We start from the raw sequence: 16,835 nt of genomic DNA, 5'->3' as shown, positions 1-16,835 counted from the left end.
TGCCACCCGGAAGCAGGTCTAAGCCAGCAGGTCGTTATCTCCCGAGGGGTCCCAGACTGCGAGAGGGCACAGGCCGGGCTGGGGGACCCCCCTCCCCCGAGTGCACAAATTTTTGTGCACTGGGCCTCTAGTATATATATAAAAGGCTAATATGCTAAGTGTCCAACTGGTCACTATGATGCACATTGACCACCAGAGGGCAGATGCTCAGTGCAGGAGCTGCCGTGACATGCACTAGCTGTTTACAGAGAAACGGCACCAGGGACCTGGGACAAAGCAACACTTGGCTTCCCCCATGGGTCACAGGCCCCGCCACCACCCCAGAGCGACAGCCCACCAAATCACAGCCAATGCTGCCGAGACCCCATGGTGCAAAATGTGGCCCACAGCCCAGCCCAGCCCAGCAACGGTGGCTGTGGGCACTGGGTAATGACGTCACGTAGCAACGTCCAGCTTTCGCTCCCTAGCAACGACTAGCCTCCTTGCAGTTTCTTCAGCCCAGGAACATGACTTGCTTTATAGCCAGGTGCAAACATTTCACACTTTAACTAAATGTCTGTGAAGCATTTTCCCGTGCCTCATCTCATTTGATCCTCACAGAAGTCCTGAAGTAGATAGATGGGAGACTCGATGGAATCCTATTTTCTTTTCATTAGCCAGAAAATGGAGATTTAGAAAGCTTAGAAACTTGACCCAACTGCAAAGAAGTAAATGGTGGACCTTGAAAATGACTTCACATTTTCTCACTGTGCAGAATATAGTCAAACACTGCTACAGTTAAATATTTTACCCTTTGTTTTCCCTGTGTGATCTACAATAATAATCTGCTTCGTGTTGATATTTACTGCTGTGTTCTGACAATTACCTGAAAGAGAAGTTGGGGTGCTTCACTGGGCTGGAGAAAGTTTAGCTAAATCAGAAAGCAGGTGTAATTAAGCAAGTTTGTTCTATATCAGCCGTGGGCAAACTACGGCCCGTTTGAAATGAATAAAACTAAAAAAAAAAAAGACCATACCCTTTTATGTAATGATGTTTACTTTGAATTTATATTAGTTCACACAAACACTCCATCCATGCTTTTGTTCCGGCCCTCCGGTCCAGTTTAAGAACCCATTGTGGCCCTCGAGTCAAAAAGTTTGCCCACCCCTGTTCTATATCTACTAGTATAAAAGGCTAAGTTGACTCGTGCACGTGTGATACATATAAAGCTCTCACTGGCGCCAGTCGCACAAGTGTGTTTCAATCTCATTGTCAATCGTGTATTTGGTTGACACTTCTATTTATAGAGAAAGGGCGAATAGTGATATTAAAATATTCTAATTAATTTCCTTTTAATGTGCATGAATTCGTGCACCGGGCCATTAATGTATTATAAAATTTTACTTGAAACCTATATAATTGACCAATGTAACCCCAATAAATTCAACTAAAATAAATATAGAAAAAAATGAAAGAAAAAATTTCAGATGTTGATGGTGTTATAAAAGTAATAAAGCAGGTTAAAGCAAGAAAGTTGTTTAAGATAGGGTGAGTGGGTTTTTTTATATTGAGTTGTTGGTGAAGGCACCTATCTCTAAGAAATTGAGGAAGATAAGGAAAATAGTCTTTGAGGCAGAAAAACAGCAAATACAAAGGCCATGGGGTTGGAGTATTCCTTGGGTTATATAAATTTAGTAGAATTCTTATTAGAGTTTATTTAGGCAAGTTAAAATTAAATTCATTAATTCCAAACATTTTTGTGAAATTGTTCTCAAGATAAATGAAGGACATATTCTCCATATAAGAAAATTATTACTTTTTCTTTATGTTTTTTAGATGTTACTAAATTTGCATAAGAAGAGTTGGATGGAAGGTTTGACACTTCAAGACTACAGTGAACACTGTAAACATAATGAATCAGTGGTAAAAGAGATGTTGGAATTAGCCAAGAATTACAATAAGGTAAAAGTTACTGCCAACATTTATTTCTTATAGTCTTTGGAATATGTATGTTTAGATGCCAAGCATTGTATAAATATAATTAGTTAAAATAGAGTGGCTTCATTTGTAGATCAGATAGTAAATATTTTAAGCTTTGCAGCCATCAGATCTGTCACAACTACTAGTACTTTGCTCTTGTAGCATAAGAGTTCGTAAAGGAAGAAGTGAGGCTGTGTTCTAGTAAAACTTTACGTACCAAACCAGGCAGCTGGCTAGATTTGGCCCCTGGGCTATAGTTTGCCATTGCTTCTGTAAACTTGTTAAAATAATTTTACATTTGAAGTCTCTTAATTTTCAGAGGACTTTTTGCTGGAAGGAAAGGGCAACAATGAGATGTTATATTTTAATACTTGCCATATAAAATTTATTTTATGAACGTTTTTAAATTGTGTGTTAATATATGTGGCCAGGATAATGTTTTTGTTTTATGTTCTGTTATAATTTTGAAATTAAGAAAATACTTGAGCTATGACTAAAATGTATCTTCTGCATTGTATTAGTTTCCTAGTGCTGTCCTAATAAACTACTATCTACTCGTGTCTTAAAAAAAATTTATTCCCTCACAGTTCTGGAGGTTAGAAGTCCAAAATCAAGGTCTTGGCTGGGCCATCCTCCCTCTGAATTCTATAGGGGAGGATCCTGCTTTCTTTTTCAGCTTCTGTTAGTCCCAGTCTTTGGCTTGGGGCAGCATAACTTTAACCTCTATCTAGGGTTAGGATTTCAGCATATCTTTTGGGGGATGTGATTCAATATATAACATGTATTTTCAGCTTTTTTACCAAAGCCACATAAAGAATAGGTTTTACATTTTGATCTAGTACAATGCAAATGTGTGTGTGTATTGCATTTATATAATTGCAAAAAAGTTTTATGAAACAATATTTACCCTTATGTGATACATTCTATTTTCTTTTTCATTTGACTCAATTTCATTCTATTTCAATTATACACATAAGTATTACACACAAATACATATAGCTTACAACCCATTAATGGGTTGAAAATCTAGAATTTGTAAAATATATACACACTCACATATTTACAATGTTATGTTTATAAATATTTATTGCATATCTCCTATATAAGTTGCAATGGAAAACAATTTCCTTCATTTATAGGAAAACAGGGGCTGCAAGAAAAGCTGATAACCAGAATACCAGGTCAAAATTGGTGTATTCCGTAACACCTTAGTATTCAAGTTGTCCACAGACCAGCTGCATCAGTATCACCTGGGCTCTTCTTAGAAAGGCAGACTCTCAGAGCTACTGAATCACAATCCACATTTTAACAAGATTTCTAGGAGATTTGTAGACTCTCAGGCTGGAAGTTAGAGAGCACTGCCATAGAGAAGTCCATGTAAAGCATGGCAGGAGGTCAGAGGCTCATGCTTTTAGCTATGGACAACCCAGGAGGCTGTCTTCGATGATAACCACATTTGAACTAGATGTTAAAGCATAAATAAGATTTAGACATACAGAGAAATGTTACCCTAGGCAAAATGAACATCACAGGCGAAGATTAGGAGAGACAGAAAAGGCAAGGACATGTTTTAGAACCTGTTTGGCTAGAGTACATAATGCATGATGGTGATAATGCAGACTAAAGTGTTTTTTAAGTTATTGAAGTCAAGTAGCAGGGTATCAGGATACAGTATATATATAATTTGATTTCAGAGAGGAAGGGTGAGGGGGAGAGAGATTAAAACATCAATGATGAGAGAATCATTGATCGGCTGCCTCCTGTATGCCCCACACTGGGGATCCAGCCCACAAACCTGGGCATGTGCCCTGACTGGGAATCAAACCATGATCTCCTGGTTCATAGGTCAACACCCAACCACTGAGCCACTCCAGCTGGGCAGAATAAAGTTATTTTTGATCATGGGCATGATATATCCAGAACCTGGCTCTAGAAACATAAGAACCAGACTTCAGAAGCACAATTTGAAAATGGATTAGAAAAAGGAGTGCTGTAAATGGATATTCTATTTAGGAGGAGCTTGCTGTTACCCAGACAAAAGGGAGTGAGTACCTGAATTATTGCAGTGGCAGTGGGAATGAAGGCTTCAGTCGACAAATAAAACATGGCACCCATTGGGTAGATGAAATGAAAGGAGGAGGAGGAATCGAAGTTGAATTCAAGGTTTCCCGCCTAGATGACTAGAAGTGTGATGGTACTAGTAACAGTTCCAATTTGGATAGAAGTGGAAGGATTGTGAAAGGAGATAGTTGCATTTTAAATAAGCAGAAATGTAGGACTACAAATTAATGGTAGGGGCTAGCGCTTATGATTTGGAGACAGTTAAATTTGATACTGGTTATCACACCAAAAAATAAATTAATAAACACATCTTATCAAACTAAATATTAACCAGGTGACAGTATATAAAATTTGCCAAGTGTAGCAATGTCTTTTGAGAGATTTGAGCTTTGAAAAAAAGTTGCTGGGCCCATACAAATTAAATTTCAGCAGACTTAGGTTTGGCTTTGAAGAGCATGCCCTGATATATATGTAGTGTTCAAGCTGGAATTCCCTTATGGTTCTAGATTACAAGGAAAATGTTTTTATCTTTCTAGTATATATTTTTATGCTGTGAAGAGTAAAGAGAATCATTTATCATATTTTAAACAGTTAACCTATTATAAATTAAAAAGTTATGACAAGTTATTATTCAGCAGACTGTAGGAATGGTTTTCATTTCTCTGTAACATTATAAGTTTAAGTAAATTCATATTGGTACCACTGCCAGGAAATAACCTATTTATGGTTACTGCTGCCCATCCGCAGAAGTTTTTTTTTTTTTGCTATTTTACAGTTTTTAAAAATCTCTGTAGTACTCAAAAACTTGTAAGGTTTAGTTTTAAAATGAAAACAATGTGTAAGCTGTGATATGAAGCAATCCAAATTTGGAAATGTAATTCCCTCTGTGATTGAAAGAGAATGTGGTGGAGTTTTTAGTAACACTTAAAATATAAAAAGAAAAGCCCATGCTACCAATTTTTCTTAGTATTCTTTTTAATTGGTTGGTATTTTAAATTAAGTTAATTATTGTTAGGTGCCAGTTAATCCTAAAGTAAACAGAGGTTAGAAAATAATTAAATTCCTTTGTTCCAACTTTTCAGTTTTAAGTCTGAATTCCACACTCAGATTCTGCTTGGTTATTAGTCATTGATTTCTCTAATTATTGAACTTTAACACCCACTACTCTTAGTTCAAATTTCCTAATTCATGCCAGGTGCATCAATTTTTTAAGATGTTGATATTTTATTGAATACTTATCAATGAATGATAAAAGAGCATTTTAAGGATAGCATAGGCACATAAAAATTTACCAACTTTTCAAACATGTAGCCCTGTAAATTCTGAATTCTGACAGTTTGCTTTTCAGGTGAAATTTGCCTACTTAAAACCTTAAATAAACTTCAGATATATCTTTATGTGTTTACATATAAATATGTAATTATATAATTATATTTTGTTTACTACAGTAGCTGTGTTAAATATGAAAATGTTTGTGCTAGTGCAGTAAGATTAGAAAAACAAAATAGATATAAGTATTGGGAAAATCAGGTCAGATTATCATGATTTAAGTATGATAGGGTATGTTTGCAAGCAGACATAGAAATCCAACAGACTAAATTAAAGTACTGTTAGAATTCACTGGCTGGGTAGCTCACTTGGTTAGAGCATCGTACCAAGGTGGGATCAGTCTCCAGTCAGGGCACATACAAGAATGAACCAATGAATACATAAATAAGTGAAACACCAAATTGATGTGTGTTTTTTTTCTCTCTCTCTCTTTTCCGTCCTTTCTCAAATCAATCAGTTTTTTTTAAAAAATATATGATTATTGCCCTAGCTGGCTTGACTCAGTGGATAGAGCGTTGGCCTGCGGACTGAAGGGTCGCAGGTTCGATTCCGGTCAAGGGCATATGCCTGGGTTGTGGGCTCAATCCCCTAGCACGGGGTGTGCAGGAGGCAGCTGATCAATGATTTTCTCTCATCATTGATGTTTCTGTCTCTCTCTCTCTCCCTCTCCCTTCCTCTCTGAAATCAATAAAAATATTTAAAAAAAAATTTTTAAGTAAAAAAATATATCCTATATAATAAAAGCCTAATATGCAAATTATCCCCCTTGACCTTGAGTTCAACCAGGAGTAGGGGGTAGCTGGAGGCCCCAGCCGGCGGTGGTGGCAGGCAGCTGGGGGAAGAGAGACCCTAGCTGGGAGCCGGCAGCCACTAGGGACCCTACCTGTGCACGAATTTCGTGCACTGGGCCTCTAGTAATTATTATAATCTAGAATTATGTAGTTGCTAACCATGCAAATGCTGGTATTCAAAAATTGCATATTATCTAAAGAATTCTTATAAAACAGTTATTAAAAACAATAATAAATTGGACAAAAGAGCTAGGAAACTGAAGACAATGGCATATGAGCATGAAAAAAAGTTCAACCTTATTAAGTAATCAAAATTAAAATTGTACATAGAAAATTTCCTTTCAAATTAAATAATTTTTTTGGGAAAATGCACCATTAGTGGGGAAAGTAATGTGATATAACATTTTTGGAGACCACCTTCCAATTTTGGCTTTCAATTTAAAATAGATATAACTAGAGGCCTGGTGCACAAATTTGTGCACGGATGAGGTCCAGCTGGCCGGAGGGGGCAGCGGGGGCATGGGAGGTTGGCTGGCTGGCTCCACCCCCTGGTTGAACTCTGGTAGAGGGGACAATTTGCATACTACCCTTTTATTATATAGGATATATTCCTTTAAACCAGCATGTTCTCTTTTAAGGGTTAATTATGAAGAATAAAAACTACAAATACCAACTAAAAGAAATATTTGCAAACTGCTGTTATATGTGAAAAATTAACCTGTATAACAATAATAAAAATCCCTACTATGTTACCTTCCCTCCCTTTTTCAAAGACACCTATCTCACATAGATCTCAACAAATTATGGTAAGTGTCACCTCTTAGGTGCAAGGAAGGGGAATGATACACTTTATGTAAATCCTGAATTGTTTTCAGTTTTTGCACTAAGCAAGTGATATTTATACCTAAGATTGTGTTACCTCAAAGTAACAATAGCTTAAACAAAATAGAAATGTATGTCTCTTGCAATTCAAGACCAGTATGAAAGTTTGAAGTCATCACAGACCTAGAACCCTTCTGTCTTTTGCTCCACTTCCCTTATGTTGGCTTCCATCCTTTAAATCGCCTCATGATTTCATGGTGATTGCTGCAGCTTTAGCAATCCCATCTGAGTTCTTGGCAACAGGGGGGAAAGGGGAAGGGCAAAGCGGGATACCTCCCAGCTAAATCACTTCCCTTTCAGAATCCCTTCTGCAAGTCTTACCCAGCACTTCTGATTATATCTCAGTGGCAGAAAATTGAACAACCCTTGTTTTGAGGAAAGCTTTCTAATGTAGTCTTCACCTGGGAGCATTTCTGCCTTTATAAAATCAGGGTTGCATTACAAAAGAAGAAAGGGAAGATGTATATTGAGTAGGCAACTAGTAAGCTCTGCCATAGTAATTTTTTTCAACAAGCTGGACTCTAACTTCTCTCTCTCTCTCTCTCTCTCTCTCTCTCTCTCTCTCTCTCACACACACACACACCTTTATTTTATATCCCTATTTCATGTGATTACATTTTAAAATTGTGACTTTAGAAAGCATGTACTTTAAATAGGATTATGACATGTTAGAGAGTAAACAAACTTAACATGTCAAAGGAGAAAAAAGAAGCCCAGGGAATAGTTACATGAATTGGAATAACAGACATGGTGTCATAAAAGCAGAGGTTTAAAAGAGTAGAAGAGAAAACACGTGTTGGAATAGCTCTAAGGTGTTCAGAAAATTCAAGAAAACTGAGTCCATGGAACTCACTTGGTGGAGATTCTTAAAAGACTGTTAATGAGGTACCAAAGATACAATCCATATTTGTTAAAGGATAAATAAATGGTAGAATTTGAGGTACAGGTTTTCCACTTGAGAAATGTGACCATAACCAGAAAAAAAGAGGACAAGGTTAATGAGTTTTGTAAAAGCCTCTTTGAGATCAGGGGTACGTCTGAGGGGTTTGTGATAACATAACAGACCAAATTCCAGGAATTTCTTAGAACTGTGCAGACCGTGCATGATGGGATAGCCATCTGGGGGTCTTTGTTGATAAACTGTTAAAAACGTTTCTAGTGTGAATAGCCACAAACATTTTCAGTGCTTTTTTGTTGGTTGAGTAAACCGAAGAGCACAAATGCAAAAGCAAAATTTGATGCCAAATCACAGAAGTTGCCATAAACACAGAAGTTCCCCTAGTGAGGACACTGCCTGTGCCTGAATTTCATTTGTTTCTGCTGCTACCATTTCTTAATTTTTCCTGGTGACTTGCCAGATTAGAATTATGAATGAAGACCAACTGGCCTTGCCCAAATGGTAGATGAAATGTAGGTAATGTAGGTAGATGGAGAAAATATTTTCGGGGGTTGATATGGTGATCTGGTCTATCTTAGAGTGTAAGAGATGTGCTTAATCTTTTGTCATGGAGGTTTGCAACCTTAGTATATGCCTAAATCTACAGCTGCTCCTCATTTTCCAGATGGCATCTATGGCTGGGAGTACTTTTTACCATCTGCACTTCTCAAAGAGTTTGTGAACTCTCTATTTTAATTATTGGAAATGGAAAAAACTAATTGGTAAAGTTGTTACATGTTGTAGAAGATTTTTAAAATTGAGTTTTTGCATTCTACTTAAGTTTTCATATAGGGTCAATGCTTTAAATGACATTTGACTTTCATCTTTACATATCTGCCATGTTCAATATTTGCAATACCCCAAAATACTCCATAATAACTATTTTGTACAGGGATTGGTATTTTGAGCCAAGTTCCAAAACTCTTGCCTCCTTCCAATACTGTAAAGTACTGTTGTTGGCAGAGCATAGAGCAGCTAACATTGAATGGATATAGAGTACAAACTTATGTCACTTGTTCCATTCATCTAATATGTTTTCAAGTCAGTCGGTAAGGTATAGTGTCATAATTGTAGAAGTAAATGAGGACAAACTTTATGTGTTGCAGTGTATTCATATATGAAAAACATTAAGATAGAGAGAAGCAATTTCCTAGTTAGGAAATAATTTTTTAAATAGCCGAGAATAATATGAATGGCATCTGACTCTGAAAATGAACATATTCTCTATCTAGGGAATTCTGGATTTGCAGTGTTAACTTTATTTTTCCTTTTTGCAGTTTTATCAGTCATAAGTGTATTTTCCTAATGATGTGTTGTAAATAAGTATACTGTAATAAGCAGTGAATACAATACTTATTTGCCATCTTTTCTTTTAGGCAGGTTCTACCAGGGAAATTCTCTAGATAGTTTGTCCATTTATAAAATTAGACACTTGCCATCTTTGCTCATTTTCAAGTTCTCTGTTTACAAAACTATTAAGAAGGTGTGAAATGCAGCCAAACTTCCCAGTTTATGGGAAATGTCTGATGATTGCATTTCCTACATGTTCATTGTTCACACATGAAGAAATTTGGCAGCTGCAAGATTATTAAGTTAGAGTATCCAAATCTAAACCTCACTGGGATTTTTTGGTTTCCTGCTTTCTGCCACAACCATCTCATCTGCTTTTGTAACCATATTTGTAGTACGTGCTATAGTGTTCTTTCTAAAGGTGGGTGATCCTTAAATTTGCTTTGTTTTCCATTTATCAAATACTACGAATAAGTCATAGACCAGGAGTTTATCTGATGTACTTCTTATCCTCCAGTTTAGCCATCCCTCAAAAAATTCCAGAACAGTTTCCAAATAGTTAACTGGTAGTCCAGTTTGATATTTTCAGTGCCTTTTACATATTTCCTAAAATCTGTTGTCAAAATGATGGTGATAATGGTTTTCATTACCCTGAAGCATATTCTTAAGATTAGTAAAATTGCATTTGTGTTCAGTAAATTTCTTTAATAAAAGATTCTAGAATGAAAATTATGATAGCCATTATCTTTGGTGATTATTCTGCAATGGGAAAACTAAACTTAGGATTTGAAACTCTGTCCTTTGTGTTTCATTCACAGGCTGTAGAAGAAGAAGATAAGATGACACCTGAACAGCTGGCAATAAAGAATGTTGGCAAGCAGGTGAGGTGTACTGTAATAGGTTATACAGTCGCATAATAACACACTCTTGTAAAGTTAAAACTATTTTAGGGCCTGTCGTGTCCCGTCGTTCCCCCCCCCCCCCCCGTCTATTCAATCTACTAGGAAACTTGTGTCCTGAGTTAAATTTTTAAGTATTATTTTTACTTGAAATAATAACATTGGAGATAATAGAATGGTAAATTAATTTCATATGTAACAGTTTTTAATTATATAGTTTAGCAATATGTAGGTACTGTTCCTGAGAAAGCTCAGAGCCCTATTGGATTATACTGCATGATGAGAAAGGGTTTTAATTTTAAGTATTTGCTCTTTCACTTTTCTAAGATGAAGTATATATTTTAGTTCCTCCTTCCTAAGGATTGGGGAGAGCACACCAACCAATTAAAAGAATCTACAGATTAATTAGACTGTTTTTTAAAGAATGTTGATTACATTTTTTCATTTCATGGAACATGGTTATCATATTGCTGATGTTGGCAGAATCTTGATATTTCAGATGCAAGACACTAAGCTGTCTTTGCTTGCAGCCATCCTACCATATGCTCTGATCCCATCACATCTCACAAGCTATGTAGGTTTGGGCCAGGACCATTCTTGGATGGGAAATCTCTAAGAATCACCCAGCTGCCACAAGAAGTAATGTAGATAACTGCGGGAAGTGTGTTACCAATTCACTACAAAACCAGTTACTCCAATAGAGCAGTAGAGGCAAAGGTCTGACTTAAAAATACCACAGTGATGAAGTTAAATCCCACTACATTCTGAATATTATAATTTAAAAACAACAGGAACCTTCCAAAACAAAAATGAAATATAGTTCATCTTATTCTTTCATCCTATGGGACATGGTCATCCCTGTTGTCTTTTCCCACTACTTATTTTCATCTAATATATATTAAATCACCAACTTGGAGTGTGCACTGTATAAAATTCAGTAACTGGTTTTTTGTGTTTTTTTTTTTAAATTACTCTGAAACTGTAGTTTCTTGATGTGTAGGTTTTATATAATAATTAGCAATAAATAAAAGGACTACATTAAATATATAATTGGCAAAGTGTAATAATCATCGGAATCATTTTTTAAAACAGAGTACTTCACTGGTTTGGCCTATTGCACAGCAAAAGCAAAACTGTCTGTATTGGAATTAGACCAATAATCATCTTCTCCTGCCAGTCTTTTTTTAGTCTCTTTCACCTAACACGCTCTAGGTCTTATTTCTGAAGTAAAGAAAATTTAATATTGTAGCCTAGTTACTTGAAATTACTTGTAGCATGTTGTATCTCTGGATTGTTTAAAGAAATCAAATACATTGAAATTGTAGTTTAGAAGAGAACAGCCAAGAAATAATTCCAGTGGTGAACATTTGTTTAAAGTTAGGAGTCTTGGGTATTTTAGCAATACTCAAAAGAAAATAATGCTTTAATTGGAATATTTTTATTGTGTGCAATATTCTTTATTTCAAAGCTTTCATATTTAGCTGAAATACTTCGTTCAGCTCAGCATTAAACATAAATATAAATTAAGATTTTAATTTATCTTCCTTTACTAAAATGCAATTTTTAGGCTGTTTTTAAAAATATATATTTTTATTGCTTTTTAGAGAGGAAGGGAGAGAGAGAGAGGAACATCGATATGAGAGTGAAACATTGATTGGCTTCCTCCTGCATGGCCCCCATCAGGGATCGATCCCACAACCCAGGCGTGTGTCCTGACAGGGAATTGATCTGGCAATCCTTTGGTGCATGGGATGATGGAGCCATACTGGGCAGGGCTACTACAATGCAATTTTAAGCTTTTTTTTTTTAACTCAGACATTTCAAATATAGATTTGATCAGGGTTAAGTTAAAGGATTGTACCTATACACTTTCCTCTGATAATTTTTTTTTTCCAAAACAGCTTCATGAAAGATTTATTCTTGACATTTTATAATTGATCCAAATTGTATTTAAAATTTTAAATTACTAACAGTGACTTTTGACCCAAGAATATTTCCTGAATCACTTAAAGCACTGTTCCCTAAATATTAAAATTATACAAGAATTAAACTTATACTTTAGAGGACATGAGAATTCACATTGAACTCCTGAATTTGATATGTCTGCTTTGAGTAAAGTACCACTCAGACATTCAGTATATGTGAATGGCAGAAAATATACACACACACTCAGATTTGATACACACACATATAAATGCTTATATCTTTTAATTGAATATTGCAGGCTGTATAGAATTTTGTTACTCTTTATAATCTTTGGTACAGAGTTATAGCATTGAGTGTGTAAGTCAGTCTTTCATTGTGTAATCTGTTATTTTATCACTTAAATTTTTAACAGATATAGAAATCCTAAAAAGGTAATAGTGGTTCTCAACCTTCCTAATGCCACGACCCTTTAATACAGTTCCTCATGTTGTGGTGACCCCCAATTTCATTGTTACAAATTGAACATAATTAAAGCATAGTGATTAATCACAAAAGCAATATGTAATTATATATGTGTTTTCCAATGGTCTTAGGCGACCCCTGTGAAAGGGTCGTTCGACCCCCAAAGGGGTTGCGACCCACAGGTTGAGAACCACTGGGTAATAGTATATTAGGAATATTAAATTGTAAAATATATATCAATTTAGTTTGGCTTTCTTGACTGAATTTCATTAGCTACTGAAAAAAATCTAATTTGTCTACCAGTAATATGGTTCTTTTTTCTTTCTTTCCTTATATTTTTTCTTTCAGGACCCCAAACGTCATTTGGAGGAACATGTGGATGTACTTATGACTTCAAATATTGTCCAGTGTTTAGCAGCTATGTTGGATACTGTCGTATTTAAATAAAGCAGTGCAGAAAGCTTTTCGTGATACTTTCAGTGTACATTACTCTATTGTTCCTAATACTCCAAATCAAGGGACCGCTGAAGGTGTATTTGGTTAAATGTAAGACATCTGGCATCATTTGCAGCACTGTAACACCTTCAGTCTCAGTTGTGCAATTACTTCTGTTTCTTTAGTCAGGGTCTTTGCAGATTCCAAAGTTATATAAGAATACATCAAAGTGGACAAATTTTGTTAAGATCTCATTTAATATTTGAAGAAATCAGTAACACAAATATATTTTGATTGTTGCTTACAAAATAAAGTACATTTACAATCTATGTCTCCTGAGGTCTTTTTGGCACTGGGTGGAATTGACAGAATAACATTTGACAGTGCTTTAGAAATATCATACTAAGATATGCTTCCCTGTGCGTTTTAAGATTTTATAACACATAAAACATCAATGTGATAACAAAACATCTGAGTGGCTACCTCATTAGTGGGTAATGCAGAAAAATGCTGACATCTTTCATTTAAAGGATTTGTCACAAGTTAATTTTGTATAAACAATATATCTTGTTAACATACAGTCAGATCTCAGAAGAGTGCAATTGAAGAAGGGGCAATTTTGATGTAAACTATCATTTTTTTTTAAAAAAAGAGTACAATCCACCAATCATGTTGAGATTGTGTGGGAATTGCCTGCTGCAAATTCCACTGGACATAGAAAGTGTACTGTATAATGTCTTCAGAAATGAGAAAAGTAGCCCAGCCAGTGTTTCTCAGTGGTAAGCATCACCCTATGAACCAGTAGGTCACATTTCGATTCCCCATCAGGGCACATGCCTGGGTTGCGGGTTTGATTCCCACTGTAGGGCATGCAGGAGGCAGCTGATCAGTGATTCTCTCTCATCGTTGATGTTTCTATCTCTCCCTTTCCCTTCCTCTCTGAAATCAATAAAAATATTTAAAAAAGAGAAAACTAGCCATAATGTGAATTTAATATAATGAGCACATAAGCAATAATTTTGTTACTGTTTTCTCTCTTCTTTCTGTAACTTAGAAGTACTCAGTTTTCTGTTAAAGACAAAAATTTGACTAATGGCAGTTTTTGTAGATGACCCTATCCCACAACCTGCTTCTAACCTGATGATGTTCATAAGTTCAGCCCCAAATACTCATGGTACAGCACCATACTGGGTATCCCAAAGGGTGTTGGCAAAACATATGGAGACAAAGATTTAAGTCTTATCTGTACCCTTCATGAAAATATGGCAAAAATGTTTAAAGGAGGTTTTACTTTGGCACTTAGGAGTTAGACTTAGCCTCTACTAGGGGTGGCATGAACGAAGACGTAGGTAGAATTCTTGTCCTGTTTGAACAATTCCAGGCTCTTACTGCTTGCCTAATGAAAAGTTAGCAGAAACTAAAAGTGGAAATGTCTTAAATTTCCATTATATTTTGCAGTCTCTTTTTGGTGGAATAAGAGATATTCTGAACATTTCTTGCTTTTCCTGTAGTTTCTTCTTTTAAATATGATGGTAGTATATTTTATGTAGGACATGTAATATGTATTAATTTGTTGGCATACAACTAATCATTTGTAATTAAAATATAAATGGAAGTTTTCCTTTTGCCTAATGTAAACTTATGTGTGGCCTATTTTTTTGAATACATGATTTTTTCCTTTACATAAATAAGGTTCTATGACTTATTTCACAATACTGTTCATTAGAGCTAGTCAGATTATTATTATTATTATTTTTGTACAGTATGCCCTCAGAAGAAGGCCTCAGTAATGCAACGGCTATTCTCAACATTCTGTTTGGATATATTTTTTTGTTTTTGTTTTTTTTTTTTGGTTCCACTTAACCCCCCTGAAAATACCTCCTGAGTGAGTGTGGTGACAGAAAGCTTACACGAGTCTCGTCTCTTTCCCTCTTATGTGATCACCTCATCTTCCTGGGCTCTCCACAGCCACATACCACTTTCTCTCACTTGGTTCATGTTGGAGACATTCCCAATTTCAAAACAACATCAGAATCCCTTCCCTATCCCAAACCTACATTTTCTTTTGTAGATTAGGATGCCCGAAAAAGAAGCTCATTGAATACACCTTTGTCTCTGAATGTATTGCTATTTTAGCAGCATTCTGATGGCACAGGCCCTTAGGCATTGAAGTGACTTATTGAATCACAAGTTCAACGAGCCACTTTCCAGGTGTGCGTGTGCTTGTGTGACCTTTACACGCGTACTAAACATTAACGTAGCACCAGAACAAAAAGTCTTGCTTTACCCTTAGACTAGTATGGGGGGCATTGAAAGTTCCAGCCTCACTGTTCAGTGTGATCTGCCTGGAACAGGAATACCTGGGCCCCACTCCAGACCTGAATCTTGGCATGGTTCATATGCAATTTAAAGTTGGCACTGCTCTGCATAAATATGGCTCAAAAGCAGGTGTGCTGATCCTGGGGCAAGCCTTAGTTTTCCTTCTTGAGTGTATATAAATTCAAGGCATAGCCTGTATGTGAGGAATCACTGAATTTCGTACTGATAAAGTGAGTGTACATTATCTCCTAATTCTGAGGGACGTGCACTTTAACCTTTTCAATACTTTAACCTTTCTTTTAGCATTCTTCATTTAAAAAATACACACAAAACAATTTTGGGTGCTAGGAATGATAGCCTCAAGAAGGAGCCCAGGTGGAAGAATCTCACCTTTTTGCTACACATTGAAGGCTCTGTGTCCTGCTGAGGAAGGAGGGGTAACGAAGCAATGCAGAGGGCAGACACTCAGGGACAAAGAGTTTCATGGTCAAAGAAAAGGGAATACAAGAGGAGCTAAAATAGAGCCAACGCCTCTCAGAAACTGTGGTGGAAGGTAATTAGCAGAATAAACAAGTGTCAAATAGTCTCATAGCCACCGACTCCAATCCCGCAGCCCAACGCCTGCATAGCCAAGGCCCTGCTCGTTTATTAAGCTTGCAGGCAAGGAGCTGAGATATGCTTCTGAATGGAAAATTGGGTCTGGCTGTATTTTCTCCCAGAAAACTGTCTCGGCTTGAGTCTAGGACATCTGGTCCATCAACTTGTCCTGCCCAGGGCCTTGCTCGCGGCGCCCTGCTGGAGCCGCAGCTGGTGCCCTCTGCGGCGAAGGCGGCCCGCCCGCCTCGGCGCGCAGTCTGAGTTCAGCACAGCCCGATCTGAAAATGCGCCCGCCTAGGTTAACCCCTCTCGCCCCTGCCCAGGACCCACCTATGTCCCCAGCACAGCCGTCCCTCCGGGAGCTGCTGGGGAAGAGAGACGCGCTCTTTCAAAGGCGCAGGCCACACGGGGCGGAGGTACCCAGCCGTTCCTTCGGCGCGGGAAAGGGTGTGTGCCCCGGGCTCTGCGCCTTATGCCACCCGCTCGCGCTCCCTCAGTTTACCCGGAGGCTCCCTCTCAGGATCGCCAGGGTCCTGGGAGCCTCCTCTCGGGCCGCTCGGGGACCCCACACTATGAGCCCCAGTCCCAGCAGCGCCCCGCGCGGAGCCGCCGCCTGCCGGCCAGCTCGCAGGGCGGAGTGAGCTCGGGTGCGAGGCTGCTCCATACTCGCGCGGCTCCGCGTCCCGGGGGAAGCGGCAGGAGGGCAGGTCCGCGGGTGCCGTGCCAGGGGGAGCCGATTTGAGCGCATAAAGCGTCTGCTGCTCTTGGCCCTCCGGTCCGGCGCGGTCCGGGCAGGGGCTGACTCCTCTGCAGAGCGAGTACTAGATTTCTTCTACACCTGGGGTTGCGTTGGGCCTCGTGCTAGCAATCCTTTAAATTGCTTCTTTTCTCAATTTCTCCTCCGATTCTTCGCATTTTAAAATTATTGGCATGGGTTCTTTTCCTCTC

The 16,835-nt window shown here is 37.7% G+C and overlaps 1 protein-coding gene across 1 annotated transcript in view; it reads left to right on the top strand.

The window, feature by feature from the left end:
• The window catches only part of PSMD14 (proteasome 26S subunit, non-ATPase 14), an 89,525-nt gene extending 76,225 nt beyond the window's left edge, over positions 1 to 13,300 (top strand). The window contains exons 10-12 of the mRNA XM_070422872.1: positions 1,816 to 1,941; positions 10,068 to 10,130; positions 12,885 to 13,300. Of these exons, the coding sequence (XP_070278973.1) occupies positions 1,816 to 1,941; positions 10,068 to 10,130; positions 12,885 to 12,983 (288 nt within the window). The 3' untranslated portion in view covers positions 12,984 to 13,300. The remainder of the gene's footprint in view (positions 1 to 1,815; positions 1,942 to 10,067; positions 10,131 to 12,884) is intronic.
• Positions 13,301 to 16,835: the final 3,535 nt, after the last annotated feature.

Source organism: Myotis yumanensis, unplaced genomic scaffold (genome assembly GCF_028538775.1).
Source record: "Myotis yumanensis isolate MYYU_CA2020_CCGP unplaced genomic scaffold, mMyoYum1.0.hap1 SCAF_8, whole genome shotgun sequence".
Lineage (NCBI taxonomy): Eukaryota > Metazoa > Chordata > Mammalia > Chiroptera > Vespertilionidae > Myotis > Myotis yumanensis.
Note: the sequence above shows the minus strand (reverse complement) of the source record. Positions and strands in the feature narration are given on the sequence as shown.